Source organism: Watersipora subatra, chromosome 1, assembly GCF_963576615.1.
Source record: "Watersipora subatra chromosome 1, tzWatSuba1.1, whole genome shotgun sequence".
Classification (NCBI taxonomy): Eukaryota; Metazoa; Bryozoa; class Gymnolaemata; order Cheilostomatida; family Watersiporidae; genus Watersipora; species Watersipora subatra.
Window position 1 is genome coordinate 4,575,792 of NC_088708.1, and position 16,315 is coordinate 4,592,106.

Genomic DNA, 16,315 nt, shown 5'->3' on the forward strand with positions numbered 1-16,315 from the left:
GAAGGCTGGTATCCAATTAGCGCCGGTCAATATTTCTTTAGATTAGAACGTGCAACTTTCGGAGACTCGTTTTCGAAATCAACAAAACCGACACAAGTATTTTAAAGAATAGCAAACAAATCGTCTTGCAAATAAAAAGTGGCTACGATTGTTAATGCCATTATTGTGATAGATCAAATTTACAGAATGCAGACCGCCTAAATGTTACAATTTTTAATGCTATGACATCGCCAAACTTCAATGGCTTTGCCATTTCGCCCGATTCAGAACAGCTGGCAGAGTTTTTAGAAGATGACGGACTACCGAATATAATCAGAATTAACTCGGATGAGATTTTATATCAGCCACCTCAAGCGTCTTTTATTGGAACTAAATATTTAAAAGGAGACCTTTTGGGAGAAGGGTCTTACAGCAAAGTAAAAGAGGTTTTAGATATAGAGACTCTTTGTCGGCGGGCAGTCAAGATTGTGAAATTGAGGAAAATTCGCAGGATACCCAATGGACTCGCAAATGTTAAAAGGTGCGTTATCTTTGTATCTTAAACATTATTTGATTAGCACTATTAGTATTTCTCATATTAGTTAAAAAGACGCATTTTCATTCACATCATGGATGATATAAACTGTTTGATTGTGGTCAGCTGTCTGGTTATCTAGAGATGTTTGTGTTGCTATTGAATTTTTTTTCATTCAGATTAATGTGACAGCTTTCAATAACCAAGTTTGCAAATCAAATAAAGATGTGCAGCAATGATCTTCCAAATACAGTTTCTAGGTTATGCTCGTAGCAGTTACTGTTGCAGCTCATCTACTAATGGTTTTGCCACATTCTAGTTTGTTTTTGGTTTTTGTATTCTTTATATTTGGTTAGAGTATTCTTCAAGTCAGAAAAAAATAATTTTTTTCAAATATTATAAGCCTATCTAAAATTGCTGTGTTTGTATGTGCAAGTCAGGGCAACGCATTGTAGATACCAAAAGTAGCTACCTTTCAATATACGATTCATGTTTCTGTCATTATTTGTCAGTCAATTGATAGTTTACATTCTTCATATAAACAATACCAATAAAACTGTTCAGCCAAATATGCCAGAAACATACATGCTGCAAATTTCGCCTGCTACTACCTTGCATGAAGTTTTTGTTTGAGTGCAGATTTATTCAATTGGTATGAAGCCTAGTTTTTTGTTTGTTTATCTCCCAGACGATGTATCAACCCTGTTTTATGGCAATCAGCCATTTTGCAATTGTGTAGTTCACTGTAAGCTATCATATATCACAAGCACTGTTGTAACCATCATAGGCTTGCCCTTTTTAATGTTTTAATTTGTGTAAGATGATAAACATGTATACAAAATTAATTAAAAGCAACTCTGTAAAGTTTGAAACTTTGTGCATAGTGAAAATATTATAAAATACATTGCAGATATGTTTTACTTTTATTTGTAGGGAGATCAATATAATGAAGAGCTTGAATCACCGCAATGTCATTCGCTTAATTGAAGTATTTTACAATGAAGAGAAGATGAAAAAATATCCTTGCAAATACTCTTGTAATATGGCTCAATGCTCATGCCTGTTTCATGTTTTGGTACTCTGCTATGTCAGTTAGTGCTTCCTTAGTGATGTACACATATATAGTTCTTGAGTACTGCTGCTATGTCAGTTAGTGCGTCCTTAATGATGTACACATATATAGTTCTTGAGTACTGCTGCTATGTCAGTTAGTGCTTCCTTAGTGGTGTACACATATATAGTTCTTGAGTACTGCTGCTGCAATCTTCAAGAAATGTTAGATGAATGTCCAGCTAAGCGGTTCCCTGAATGGCAGACACACTACTATTTTTGCCAACTGGCTGAGGGAGTAGACTATCTGCATTCCAGAGGAATTATTCACAAAGACATAAAACCTGCCAATCTATTATTGACTGTTGATCAGGTTTTGAAGATCACTGATCTGGGCGTGTCAGAGGTATTTTTTCTAGAATCAATCGTCTCATTTTTAGGAACTTGCTTTTCTTGTTCTTCATTGTTCTTTGCTAGTTCTGCAAATCTTTGGTTTTAAGTAATGCGTCATCACTATTGTAGCAACTTGATCGGTTTGCTGAGGATGATTCGATATCCACCAGTCAGGGCTCTCCGGTTTCACAGGCTCCAGAAATTGCTGCAGGCGACGAGACTTTTTCTGGCTTTAAAATAGACATTTGGTCTTGTGGCATCACTCTGTATGTAATCAGCAGGCCGACACGGCTGCCTATTTCAAACCTTCATGTTACTTTTTTTAAGTTGTGTGATCAACCACCTCTAGTAACTCACAGCAAAAATTCACCACGGTGCTTAAGAATTCTATGACCTATTATTATTAGTTATTGGCATTGTAAAACACATGGCAACTAGTCTGCAGTGTGTGACAACTAGTCTGCAGCGTGTGGATCAGTTTCTCAAAGTCAAAGCAATTTACTTTCCCAAACTTTTTAGCTGGAGTTTTGAGATTTTTGATGTTTTTATTTCATAACAGGGATGTTCTTATTCAGACTAGGCATAAAAGCTTTTTAGCAAATAACTTCTCACATTTTTTTATTGTAAGCTGTCACAGTTTATAAAGATTTAAAGAATGGAATAATTTTTTTTTTCGTTCTCGCATGTTTCTGGCCTTACATCGTTAGATTGGTCATTCGTCTCTTAAAGGTACAGAATGTGCGCAACGGACTACCCTTTTGATGGTGAGACTATTTATCGTCTGTATGATGCCATTGCTAAAGCTGAATATACCACACCTGAGAACGCCTCAGAGCACCTACAGGCCCTTATTAAAGGTAAGACCAATATGGTCATGGTATGGTCAGTATCGAGGCCATAATTGCTCACGAATCCTTTATCACTGATTCATCTATGAATATAGCTAATACACCTGTTAGCAGCATGCATTATTTTTAAGGACAATTTTATTTGTCTACCAAAGCCCATAGATATTTTATCTCTACACATGGGCATCATTCCTCATCCTTGTTGATGTTTGCAGATAAGAAAGGATTTATCTCCTCATGCACGAAGGGATAACTCCTTACTAAAATATTACTTGTATCAAGTTTGTTTTACAAGATTTTTTATGTAGTTTCATATTTAAAAAAACATTTTCAAAGCTGTCGTTAACTATCTGATTGAACTTAGTAACATTTATGCAATAAATTCAGTGTATGGACACACTTTTACAAATATTCAACGGTTTACCATCCTACTGCGGTAGTACAGTAGACCCCCGCCATATGGTTGTAATTCACTCCAGTGTTGGCATCGTAAGGTGAAAATGTCGTATAAAGGGTATAGAAGCCCATAGTAATTATCTGATGCAAGCACCCCCGGTGACAAGCATCAACATTTTATATAGGTACTGCACATATTAAAAACGAGTAACAAAATACATGTAGTATGATAGTATGTTAGCCTTGGCAACTATAGTTATCTGCAGTAACTTTAGTGTACTTAGTGATTAAATCTGCAATAAAATGTAAGATTACCATGTACTATGTGCAGTACGTACCATAGGGAGTTCTTACCTTTGAGACAGGCGTATAACATAAATGTTGAATTTAACTTGAAATGAATTTAGCTTACTAAACACATACTTAAAGCTAAGTTTTAGTATGTGTTTTACTAAACTTAACTTCAAATTGGTCATCGTCTGAAATTTTGTCACGTTTCTAGTTTTGTTTTGAATATAATTCATAACGAATAGCGCTGAACTGAGAGAGAGCGAGCATCACATCTCTTTCAAGCATTGTGAGAGAGATTGCAGCGAATAGCATATTGGCATCTCCGTTATTGCAACGTATTCGACATAGAGTAGGGATGGAAAAAAATTGTGTTCCACATCAAGGCGCAAAAAAACTGTATAACAGGGACATCATAACCCGGGGGTTCACTGTAGTTGGAAACATTTTTAAGTTTTTGCTAGTGCATACCATAAATTCCGGCGTACAAGTCGACCCAGCGTACAAGTCGACCCGGCGTACAAGTCTAGGTCTAAAGTTTGGTTTAAAAAATCTTGGTCTCGACATGAACTTGGCATATAAGTCGATCTCCTTCTCTGGTTTAAATTGTTTGAACGCTAAGTTCAATCGGCCTGAGAGGCGAGCGATGCATAGCCGAAGAAGTGGCATTCAAAGATGCCATCAGCAAAAATGCCCATGTTTTTAATGTGCCGTCAGCAATACGTGTAACGATTAACAAAAGAACTAGATACAACAGTAACAGTTCTAGTGAAGACCACAAGGCACAATAAACAATACTTCACCATTGTATTGGCCCACCTCGCCAATGTAACAGAAAAGCCATGCTGCAAAACAGATTTCTGTCAAGAATTGTGATTCGTATACAAGAAAAAGGGTGGACGATAGTGGATGTGTCAAATGGATTACTGAAGTGTGAGCTTGTAGGCAAATACTATGAAAAAAAGCATCAAATTTGAACAAAACATGTTATTCTAGAAGATAATTTTAGCGATGACAATTTGAAAGGTGAAGAATGGGACTTTGTGTTTCATCTCATGTTGAGTAGGATTACTAGGAGTTTACTATTTTATAAATAAATCCTATATCATTTAATTTTGATTTGCGATAGTTTTTTGAAGTTGAATTTTACTAAAATTCGTGTCATGAAAAACGTGACCGCCGTATAAGTCAATGATGGGTTTTAAGCTTGAAATTTAATGTCACATTTTCGACTTATACTCCGGAATTTACGGTACTTGGTTTTATTAAACTTTTACTTTCTTGTAAAGAGTCGATTGTAGTTGAAGAATTAATATATTGTCTCATAAACATGACAAGTGCTCCAAAAATATAGAAGACAGCAATGGTACTACAGTAGAGAAATTTGTTTGACCAGTCAACGCTTGGTGAACATGATTGAAAACACCATAGGTTTTTGCTAATACAATGCTTATTGTTTGTATAAGTGCACATGAAGTGATTGTACAGAACATAGCAAGAGTAAACTGACCATTTCTAAAAAGACCAGTATAGTGAGATTATAATATTATGATACATATATGCAAAGCAACCTCGCGTTTGAACTCCATGCCATATTCCTTGATGGAATGGTAAGTGTAGGCACTAGCTTTATAAGTTTAACCAAAGCCATTTTTTGTAAACAGATATTCTATTATTGTGTTATGATCACCGTACGCTGACAACAGATTTTTTCATGGACCATAAAAAAAATCTGGAAGATTGTTGGCGCATAAATACTTGCATAAAATATTCATGGCTATTATTCTACAGTGTTATTTCGTCCAGGGACTCATATTCTGTTGCAATCTGGTTGTAGGCATGTTGGCAAAAAGAGCGGAGGAAAGGCTTTCTATGAAAGATGTAAAAAATTCAAGGTAGTAAGAATATTGTAGTTAACACAAATGTGTCTGTCTGTCATGCACACTAAATTTTCCGACACGTGATGAGGTCTGTCAAATTTTGTTTATATTTCACTACTTATGTATGCATACAAAAAATGTCACAGGCGCGTGAGGCTGCTAGACTCACGCCTTGTTTGCAGATGGTTTCGAGAACAGAAGGAAATTATTGGCCTAGGTGTGGCTATGCCTTCGGCACCTGATAATCCAGCGTTTTCCATGACTGTCTTGTCTGGTCTCAAAATGTTGGTCGCGCCAGAGGAAGTGCGTGCTGATCAGATAAGTGATGACAATGGTACCGATGAAGTTATTCTAGGCGCTACTGCTTGTTACGATATTACTAACAACGCAGCAACTTCCTTAGAAGGTTAGCAGATTCACATTGGGTTTCTACTCTCAAAAATTTATATATTATATTTTATTAATGTTTGCATTAATTTAAATTGTTGCGTTGCCTGAAAAGGGAGTGATTATTCATCATAAACGTTACCTAGCCATCATGTTTACATTCGTTCATAAGTACAAACTCGTCATTCTACTCATACAATTGTGACAAATATATGGTGTCCTAAAACATTGATACAGGTGGATTATTAGCATTGAAGTGAAGTTCTAGCAACAATCAGAACTATCATTCACATGAGATAGTAAGGTGGCATCTGTAGGCAAACAAGAAGGTTCTAGCATTATCAACTCTTGTAGATGATCTAGTACAATCTTTTCCAGCACACGGATAACGCCAATTTTTACCGCATTATAAATGATCCAATTCTTCTTTCTGTCGCATATAATTGACATCTTTACAACATTTAAAATGTCAGAAGCCACATATGTATTTATTGAAAATCTATGAGAATTTTGAATGTTTGTATGTTGGGGATTAGTTTTGCCAATTTTGCCTCTACGATGTTTCTACTAATTTTGACCCCATGACCCTGTAAGATGCAGTGTTATGTGTCCATTTCTTTTGGCTCACATTGTTGTGTCCTTGATAGCTTTGCTGTTTAAACTTTGGGTGTTGACCTTAGAAGCACTCGCTGCTAATATGGATTATAAGATGCTAAGTTACTACTGCCTTCACAGGGATTTTCTTGGTGTAGGAGTTATGTTATCCATTTGCATATCAGTTAAATTAGAAAGCTTACTAAATTCTTGAAAATATTGCTTATCTCTGTTGTTGCAATTTGCTTCATTAGAGAAAGCAACTCACTTTGCAAGCTGCCTCAAATTTTATAAATTCAGCTTTTGTTTAAAACTACTCTCAAGCTTAAAGGAATCTACTTGACCAAGAGCAGGCAAAATTAGGTTGCATCGGATGAAAGCATTCGCAATAGAGCCTTTTCGCCTATATCGAAGCAATACGTAACAATGATGACGAGTGTTTGATACATTACCATGTTTGTAAAATAAGTACTGTAAAACTAGAGTTCTATGGTGTGTTCCTAAACCGCTTTACGCAAATAGGTCCGCCACAATAAAACACTACATATAATTTCTTTCACTTTGACTTATTACAGAGGTATTCAGGCTAGTAAAAGATAACTGTAATAGTTACTTTTAATTTTTTATATATGGTGTGTGGTGTAGAAGAGTGAGAGTTCGTAGTTTTAATAAGATTAATTATATCTTGAGCTCTATTTCAGTAATGACATACTACACATTTACAACTTGAACAAGTATTACAATCATTAATGGTAGTAGAGCCAGATATATAAACAAATGTGACTTTAAGATGAACAACAATATAAACAAATGTGCATTTAATCATATTTAGGGACAACAAGATGTTCATTTGGTACAAATTGCCGAGTAGCTGAATATTAAACTAATACGTATTCCACAATGCCCAAGCTGACGGAGAATACATAAATACAAATATATAAAATGTATTTTAACAGCACCGTCCTCTTTAATATATAAGTATAGTTTTCGTCTAGGTGATATTGCACAATGTGATGTTTCTAATTTTAGTTCTTAAATTTGTGCTCATTAGTGGTCTATATTTAGGGATTACCATCTCGAGATATACCGACAGACGCACAGACACCACCTGTTTACGCTCTAGCGAGCCAAAATTACCGCCACACAGGGTCAGAAACTGGAAATCGACTACATGCAGAGCCAGTGAGAAACTTGCTATAGTCGAAATAATGTGACTTCACGAAGTTGGAATTTCCGTCTCCACCACACTGTCTTGTAGATCTTCTGGCCAAAAATTAATCTCAAGAGTGGTTGAAACTGTCCAATTGCGGATTCGCCATGTAAGCATGTCCGCGGTGTAAGCATGTCCTAGTGATAGATTTCAGAAACTAAATATTTCCCACGGTATCTTCGTTCACTTTAATAGGTATAAAAATGAGCTCGAATTACTTTGACAAAGAGTTAATCACTAAAGAACTCACCTTTTGCTTTTCCATAAATCAAAGTTGTAAGCCATGTTGTGTTTGAACAACTGGCTTCGACATGCGTGTACCATACCTTGACATCAATGCTTTTCATATTTGTTATAGCCTAGGGTCAATATGTGAAAATACTAAGCTAGACACAATCTTATGCATCTAAACTTCACAGTTACTTTAAATAACAAATATTTCAGTTACACTGCGTGAATTGACTCCGACTCATAATTTGTGTTAGAGATAGTAGTGTGAATAAAATCTAAACATTGTTGATGTTTAGTACTTGTTTATAGGTGTTGCTATAGTGATGATGTGCTAAACTAGCGGAATTGAATATTAGCATTCAAAATAACCAATAACCATGCTTTGTCAGAGGCATTGTTCAAGTAACCAACCAACAAGGACTTCAATGAATCTGATAACATGAAATTGAGCAGTAGTATTACGAAACAATGCATTTTAGATATCGAGTATCTTCTTAGAAATTTTATATCCAAACAATGTTAGTCACAAAACAAATTCTAGTACCTCATCACCAGATTAAACAGTACTTTTTGGCTGAAACATAAACTGGTATTGTTTGTTTTTTAATGCCATCACCTGGTGATAACAATTGAAATTATAGGAACTTTGTAGAAAGAAATATGGGTTAGTTTAGTAGTCATTAAGGAATTAATTGTACGGCTAGACATGTGTACAATTCATTCTTCATTGTATACAGAATGCGTCTTTGATGCATTGAAACTCAGTGTATCTGTTCAGAGCTCATAGGATACAAACTTTTAAAAACAAGCTGGGCAAAACCAAAAGCCGTAGCATAAGCAGCATCCAAAGCAGCCAACAGCACTCATGATATGGTATAAAGCACAAAGGTAGCACATTTATTCCATGACCAGCTTACCATGTCAACATGGTTCTATTAAAAGTGATTCTATTAAAAGGCATGCATACATTTGTTATAAATGCGTAGCTGAGAATACAACGGAGAATGGCCAAAGGAGTTCCAATCACCTCCAAGCTCAAGCACCTACCCACAGAAAGCACCGAAAGTGTACGATAAGCTAGCTACCTAGGAATCACTCTTCTCTAGTCAAGATGGCCTGAATCCTTGGTGAGACTTGAATAATATTAGCTTCCATCTCTCTTTATTCCTATTTGATACATAATAAGTATTTTGGTAGTAATCATAAATTTTTACTTATTTGTGATACAGATGATCTATGTCATTATCGGTATAATTCTCTAGGTTGGGAGTCTAAACTGAGACGTGCTCGTCATACCGAGGTGCTTACTACATGAGCCGATAACTCTTAATTGAGTAAAAGATATCACTAATGACCATATATGAAGACTTACAATTATGAAACGTTCGGCAGTGTATGTGACCCTCTAGCTGTTACCTTTCAACTTATTTAAATTATAATCAAATCTATGCGGAGTGCATTGACCTCCGCAATCCTCCAGTACTGTCTCATATCGATTCGTTGTACCTGGTGCTACATAGAGTATATTTTATGGCATCACCAACACTAGACTACTACATGTGGTAGCAAATGGGTGCTTCCATCTCCAAATTAACATGTTGTTAGACACAGTTCTCCATTTGTTGGTATGTCAATATCTAAAATAATTTGTAAGTGATGCAGTTTTAACTGTTAATGCATCAAGCTGAACTTGATTCCATATCTCTTTCTTTTATCCTCAATTGTGCTGCACAATTCTTACAAGCTTATACATCTGAAATGTTTTTGTTAAACTATACTGACAGTCACTCCAGGCAAATCATCAGGAGTTCTTACCAACACATATTTAGATAACTAAATTGGAGCACTCTCTATCAATGTGTATTTTAAGATGGCAGCCGTTCTAGCTGTAATAACATCAATAGCTGGAAGCTGAAAAAATAGGTTAGGAGATGGTCACGAAGTGATTCCTTGAGCCATAATCATGTGTCATCACAGGAAATGGCATCATTAGTTAACCTCACACAAACGTCAGACCCTTTTTCCTTTCTGTTCTCACATTTGGCTATGCGAGAACCAAACTGTATTGCCCTCTTAGCGAAATGAGCAGTCATTGATAGCCCACAGCGCATGGCGCAAGCACGAAGAAGCAGTTTTTCACCAACTCCTCTGGGTAGCCGCAAATCCATCTGCAACAAAGTGTTGTATATGCATACCCAATAAATCTAAGCGTGTATCATTCAGATTAATTAGGTAACCATTAAGTAATTATTTAGATAACAGTGTTTCATGGCCTGTGTTCCACCCCATTGAACAATACCTTTGTTACTCTACAAGATAGAGGCAAAAGCCTTGGCAAGACAAAATTTCAAGAACTTGAATCTACATGAATCGTCTCAACTACATGTCATCCCCATCTCCTGGCATGTTTGTTTTTGTGGCTTATTAAACAATAGTTCCCAAATTGAAATGATAATTATGGCAATATTTAATAATTGATCATAAGATGATTGATTGATTAAGATGATAAATATGTAAGGCATGCGCAGTATGCAGAAATCAACAAGGTGAGATGACACTGTTTCACAGACTGCCAACATCTTGTTTTCTTCTTCTAATCTATTTAGACTAACAATTGAAACAAATAATTTGCAGCATAGTAATTGCTCAAAGATATGTTATTTTTGTGAGAACTGTTCGAGTGAGTGATTACACGCTGTTTTAAAAGAGCACACCTTAGATATTCCGTATTTGTGCATTAGTAGACTATTCAGGATTGGAGTAAACATTACATTCTATCAGATATATGAAAAAACACCACTCTGTACAATAAGTTTTTTAGTTCGCTCCAAGCACCACCACATGATGGCTTCCAATGATGAAACAAAGTTCATGCAGTACCTTCTTAGAGACTGGCAGCTGGTTTAGGAATGAAACTACCTCCTCATCTAAAAAGGGAAATCGTGCTTCCTTCCCGTGATCAGAAACAACCCTGCAAAAAACATCTGTGATTAAAGTTTGCACTGATGGCCATGTCGATAAAAATTATAAGGCCTTATAGCTCAGGCCTTATTGGAGGTTAGAAATGAGCTACCGTGAAACACAAAAAATGAGAAGCAAATCTAGCCAGCAATCTGTCCGAGACACAAATTACATGACCCACCAGGAGGTTCAGCAAGAGAACCATAACAAAGTTCAGATAGACTAATTGGGCCCATTTTACAGGAATCAGTTGATAAAATGCGGCTGTACAAAATGAATCTCATTTAGCTTTTACACGTATTTGGTAGAACTCAGAGGTCACAAATAACAAATTTTTAGATAATTATAATTGTGTTTGATTTCAACCCCTGCGCTTCATAATTAGCAAATCGGCGTCATTAGTTAGTCTTAGCAACTCGCTTTTAGAATTGAATTAAATTGGAATTAGAATTGAATTCAGAATAAAATATGCCATGTCATAAAATAAAAATACTTCGTCTTACGAAATATGTTTCTAGATACAAAGACTAAAAGGCTTTTCATATTTTGGTCCATCTGTTTCGTTTGCATGAAAAGCAAAACAAAAATAAAAAATGGAAAGCGAAAAAGGAAGTTTAATTTTACTGCGTGCTCATTTTGAATTTAGTGTATGTTTGTTCATTTTCATACATTACATTTGCTCTCACTTGTCGACTATAGGTCACCTCCTCCCACTGGTTTATAATTTGGAGTTACCATATACCACATGTAGAAAAGGACAACTGTAGTTTCCAGACAATTAATTCCGGTTAGTTCTCTGTTTTTCATATGACGACACACAGTTTTTCAGCTCATGTTAATGTAAATAAATCTTTCTACTTATGTTCTTATACTTATTTTGAGCAAAACAAAACCAAGACAGCAATACAACACCTGGCTCCTAAGACCACAGTCTTCTCACTCTCATCAGTCTTTACTTAGCCACGTCTAGACGGCCACGTCCAAAGGTGACCGAACATACCGTTCGTAGTTTTTATTCCTAAGTTCTGTGTTCCTTCTTCTTTCCATGTGCAATTTCTCTTTTTATTAATATTATTAGTAATATAAATCTAATATGTATTTGTTACAGGTTTCAATCATTACATCTATTTAGAACTTGTATAAATATTATGTGGAGGCTTGGAACGGACTAAGGCATTTACATGGTAAAATACGTTTCTGCTCACAAAATTTGATACTTACAAACCGGCTGCCAGAATGAATCAATTTTGTAAGTAGAGGTTCAACTGTATTATTTTAGCGCTGCAAGCGGAGATAATCTGGTCAAACACACCAATTGCAAGGATTATTTGTTGTCAAGCAAAATTGTAAGATATTTGGTGAGCCAGCATGAACTTTATGCAAAGGTTGTCATATCGATTGTGTGCAACTGTTTACTGCAATCAACTTTATTAGATGATTCAGTATACATTGGCCTACAAAATCATTATGTTAAATTCATCATGTTTTAATGTCATATATTTTCAAAATGACCTCAATGTCTACTAAATTTTTATTGGCATATATTATTAGTAAACTCGTTGCTATGACTTTTTGAAATTCGGTATTACAAAGTTATTCGTTATAGTGGTGTTTAAAGATCAATTTTAAAAGCAAGACACGTCCGATATAGAAATCGATGTAGTGATCGAATAAAGTTACCCCACGACTAAACGAGCGGAGCGAGGTTTGAGAGTTTTTATGATAAATGCATGTGCACACAACTTACGAAAATTATTCATCAACAATGAGATGAACCCTTGTCTTGGAATTTTCATCAACAAATTTGACCATCGTTTTGTAAAGTCGTTAAAGTATAATAACGATACAAAACACATACAAACCTATTTAAATATGTTACCAAGTCTTTGGAAACCGTCGTTATTATCTTAAAACTTACCCATCTGATCGGATTATACACAAATAGACAGATTTATTTGGACGAAAATTGCCACAAAACGCTTGAAAAGCTCGGTTTAATTAAAGTTAAGACCAAAAATTGAAACGCCAATAAAGCCGTGCGACAGATAGTAGAACTATTTAGCAGTGCGCATTTCATGAGAAAACCTTGCTAATTTCACCAGTCTGTGGCCTTGTTTACTTGTAATCGAATTTATTCAAAGGTTTCTGTAATAAACGTAGACCGTTTGAGGCGTAGACCGATTTACAGGTACGAAATTGTGGTACACAGTTTATCAGCCAACATTTTTTTGTCCAATCACCGAAGGTTTCATTGAACTATTGAAAACGTTAGCCGAAATTCTTTACAACGTATGTACAAGCTAGGGCCAAACTACAATGCCCCTTTATGACGAGGCATTCCTTCCGATCTAGCATGGGGTTTGATATTTACACAAGAGTCAAGGTCCTACCACAGCTAAAGCTGTCATCGATATAGGCCACCACGGAATGACCGCTGGAATATCGTTTGTTGCTCTCTCTAGAGTTCGAAACATCAATGACTTACATGTTAACAACTTCGCATCACTCGATTAGCTATCAATGACCAAATCTTACAACGCAAAAGAGAGGAGACTAGACTGCGCGACATTTAACAGATACTGTATAGCCTACTTATAACAGATATTGTAATATCAACAATTAACCGATTACTTGTATACCTGGTTTCAACCCAACATTACCTCCAAAATAAATTGTTAGTTCCACCTTTTTAGAGTCGTGCTCCCTCAAATTTATTTTATATCATCTCAAACAAGTCTCATTTACACTATACTCTATCAATTCCTGCTGAGAACTACTTTTTCAACAATCAACAGTACTCTTTCTTTTTTCCATTATCACTTTGGTCGTGGGCTGTATGACAGTGGAATTTCTAGTATTATTTATTCTTATTTCAAGCACTTGAAGTAGTAAATGACGTTCAACTATTTGTGAAGGCATTAATGCCGTTAGTGTCTTAGCACATGTAGCATTTCCATAATACTCTCACCCTCCCTCCCCTAAGTAAAAACGGGAACTTCTAACGAGCTACACACAATTTGCAAAATCTGATGCCACATTTGGATGAATTCGGCACTGAAAAGGCAACTGACACTCACCTATCATCGCGTCCAAGATTACGTGAGGATATGCGCATCAGATCAAGGTTTATCTCATTCAGCAGTGCTGCCTCTCCACCTCCTATAAAACTGGAGCGATGCCTACAATTAGACGGCTTCCACTATAAGGTTTGGCTGATGTGTAGCGCGAGTATTAGCTTTGACTAAAAACAGCAATGCCATTACAGGACACGTCACCTTACTAAATAGACTGACCAATGAGAGTTGATCTCAATCGTGTGAAAACCGTGATGGATTTGTCAATAACATTATTGAAGTATCGCGAGCATATTAATTATTGGATAACTGGCATTGGTACCCAGCGTTGCTCAGTTGAGGGATGTAATTATAATCCTATATTACAATATATCAATGTATTTATCTTCAATCTATCTGCTACCTATCTTCTTTATAAATACAATGCAAAGTTTGTCTATTTTTCTGTCTTTTTGTTCCCTTATAGAAATAAAAATGCATGTATTTAGGTGAAAGCAAACTTGGATTTTATGCAACTTTTTCTTGGTGAAGCTAATTACACTATTTTGAAGAGGGTCCTCTTTGGGGGGTCTAGTGATCCACTTTGTGGACCCTTAAATACTGTAATCTATAAAAAAAAAGGTATAAGAGAACTAAATGTTCCAATTTACACCAGTGACCTTCACATATTTGGCCTTCACATATCTGACCTTCACATATCTGACCTTCAAATATCTGACCTTCACTATCTGATCTAGTCACATCTGAATCTCACATAAAATCAGTTTACATTAGAAATCACTAAGAGAGAATTGAGATTATGGTTATTGCTAATCAATGCTTTTGGATAGCCATAGATGCATCAATTTCTTCTCTACTAAGAGGGCCAACATGTTCATTTTGACATGACGCATTACCAATATATTGTCCACAAACTATTGATTTTGTCAGTGTGCAGAGCGACTCCTAAGACAACTTACAGGCAACAGTTTATCATTCTGTCCATAAAAATCACTCCAAGTGGTAATATAAAAAAGGCTATACCTGGAATATCCTCCTAATTGCTCATCGGCACCAAGGCCTGATAAGACAACTCTGGCGGTGCTGATATAGGGCGTTTCATTAAGACAACCGACACCACGAGACGCAAACCAAAGAGCACAGCCTATGCTATCATCTAAAACGGAATCCAACGGCTGAATGAGGGAGGATATTCTACCAGCCCTAAAAATAGTCAGAACTATGGATAAAGCTGATTTATTGTCTAATAGAGACACAAATAATCAGAACAAACATGCATTGCAAAGAAGGCAATTCAAGTAATGATGTCATCAGTGAAAAAAAGCATATCAAAAACTATGTAGAGTGACTATAAGCTGCCCACAACCGAGTCACCAGCCCATCCCTGAATGATCCGGAAGCAACTGAAACAAGATCGAAAACTTTCCACAGTTGCTTGTAAAACTCACCTGGCTGATTGAAGCTCCTCTCGAGTCACGTTGATCTGTAAGATACAGAAACATTGGCCTTACACACGAGCTATATCAGCTGAAAATTGTTCCCTCAATTCTGCTCGTTAAGTTTGCACTCAAGAGAATATTTACAACAATAAAATTTATTACCAAGGTTACAAATAGCTAAAGATTTATTCCATGACCAGAGTTTTTGGGAGTATATCGTGAATTCAAAGAAAATATAAACTGCTTAAATAAATAACTTCACTTGAGACCAGAATCATTAGAGGACTACTACGATGAAGACTTGGTGTCAACCATAAATGCATATCATGTGTAGTTCATATCATGTATATCGTATTATATATATGTATATGTAGATGCATATAAATGCATATCGTGTGTGTCATCTTAGGACTTAGGATATTCACGGCAACTCTTTATATATGAGCACATATCCAGGTTCCATTTCCACGGCAGCTTTATGAAGACCGCCAAAAATGTTCAACAAAAATAATTCAATAACAGTTGCTATTTGTCCAGCAGAAACTATGACCTGTGTAGTACCGTTGTGGACCGTGTGCGAGACTAGAAATCGCTGCTGTGATTGGCCAATAGCAATCACAACTTAGATTTGAAAATCAGAGCAAAAACAATACTGACTTTTAGTTATACCAGATTCTAGTTGGTAGCGTCTTTATATTGATAACATCATTGTTATATTATATACATTAACTACAGACTCAATACATTTATGTCACAGCCTACTTTTAAATCTGTTTTGAAAAGTTAAGGCATAACAAGAAACAACATAGCAGTTCTTGCTGCAAGCATTATGTCAGCAAAAAAAAAGATCAAACGCAACTAGTCTATCAAGCACACAATTTACCAAGTGACCAAAGGTTCTGTCTAATTTGTACAAGAACATCATTCTCGATGACTCTCAACAAGGTGAAAGAACTAGGGACATACACGCTGTAAACTGCATACTTCAAGCTAAGCTGCCATGTTAGAATGAATATATGTTGGTGAATCATTGCCATTTTTTAAACATAA

The 16,315-nt window shown here is 35.9% G+C and overlaps 2 protein-coding genes across 3 annotated transcripts in view; one reads left to right on the top strand and one right to left on the bottom strand.

Annotated features, from left to right (window-relative positions):
- Positions 1 to 92: 92 nt before the first annotated feature.
- Positions 93 to 9,632, top strand: LOC137385542 (serine/threonine-protein kinase STK11-like). Its single transcript, XM_068072023.1, has 9 exons — positions 93 to 520; positions 1,448 to 1,531; positions 1,748 to 1,970; positions 2,087 to 2,223; positions 2,687 to 2,814; positions 5,327 to 5,384; positions 5,552 to 5,775; positions 8,778 to 8,918; positions 9,054 to 9,632. Exons 1-8 carry the CDS (start codon positions 222 to 224, stop codon positions 8,870 to 8,872), a joined length of 1,248 nt encoding a protein of 415 aa, XP_067928124.1. The 5' UTR covers positions 93 to 221; the 3' UTR covers positions 8,873 to 8,918; positions 9,054 to 9,632.
- A 92-nt stretch (positions 9,633 to 9,724) lies between these two features.
- LOC137385541 (asparagine synthetase domain-containing protein 1-like) overlaps positions 9,725 to 16,315 on the bottom strand; it is a 45,058-nt gene continuing 38,467 nt past the window's right edge. For both annotated transcript variants that reach the window (XM_068072022.1, XM_068072021.1), the window contains 5 exons: positions 15,275 to 15,309; positions 14,850 to 15,029; positions 13,830 to 13,931; positions 10,672 to 10,762; positions 9,725 to 9,959 (listed from right to left, as the gene is read on the bottom strand). In XM_068072022.1, the coding sequence (XP_067928123.1) occupies positions 9,753 to 9,959; positions 10,672 to 10,762; positions 13,830 to 13,931; positions 14,850 to 15,029; positions 15,275 to 15,309 (615 nt within the window). In that variant the 3' untranslated portion in view covers positions 9,725 to 9,752. The remainder of the gene's footprint in view (positions 9,960 to 10,671; positions 10,763 to 13,829; positions 13,932 to 14,849; positions 15,030 to 15,274; positions 15,310 to 16,315) is intronic.

Bases quoted from the DNA above. Each gene is read 5' to 3' on its own strand.
- LOC137385542 (XM_068072023.1), top strand. From the start codon at position 222: ATGACATCGCCAAACTTCAATGGCTTTGCCATTTCGCCCGATTCAGAA. The intron at 1,532-1,747 runs ATATCCTTGCAA...AGTGGTGTACAC, and splicing joins AATGAAGAGAAGATGAAAAA to ATATATAGTTCTTGAGTACT. The intron at 5,776-8,777 runs GTTAGCAGATTC...ATAAATGCGTAG, and splicing joins CGCAGCAACTTCCTTAGAAG to CTGAGAATACAACGGAGAAT.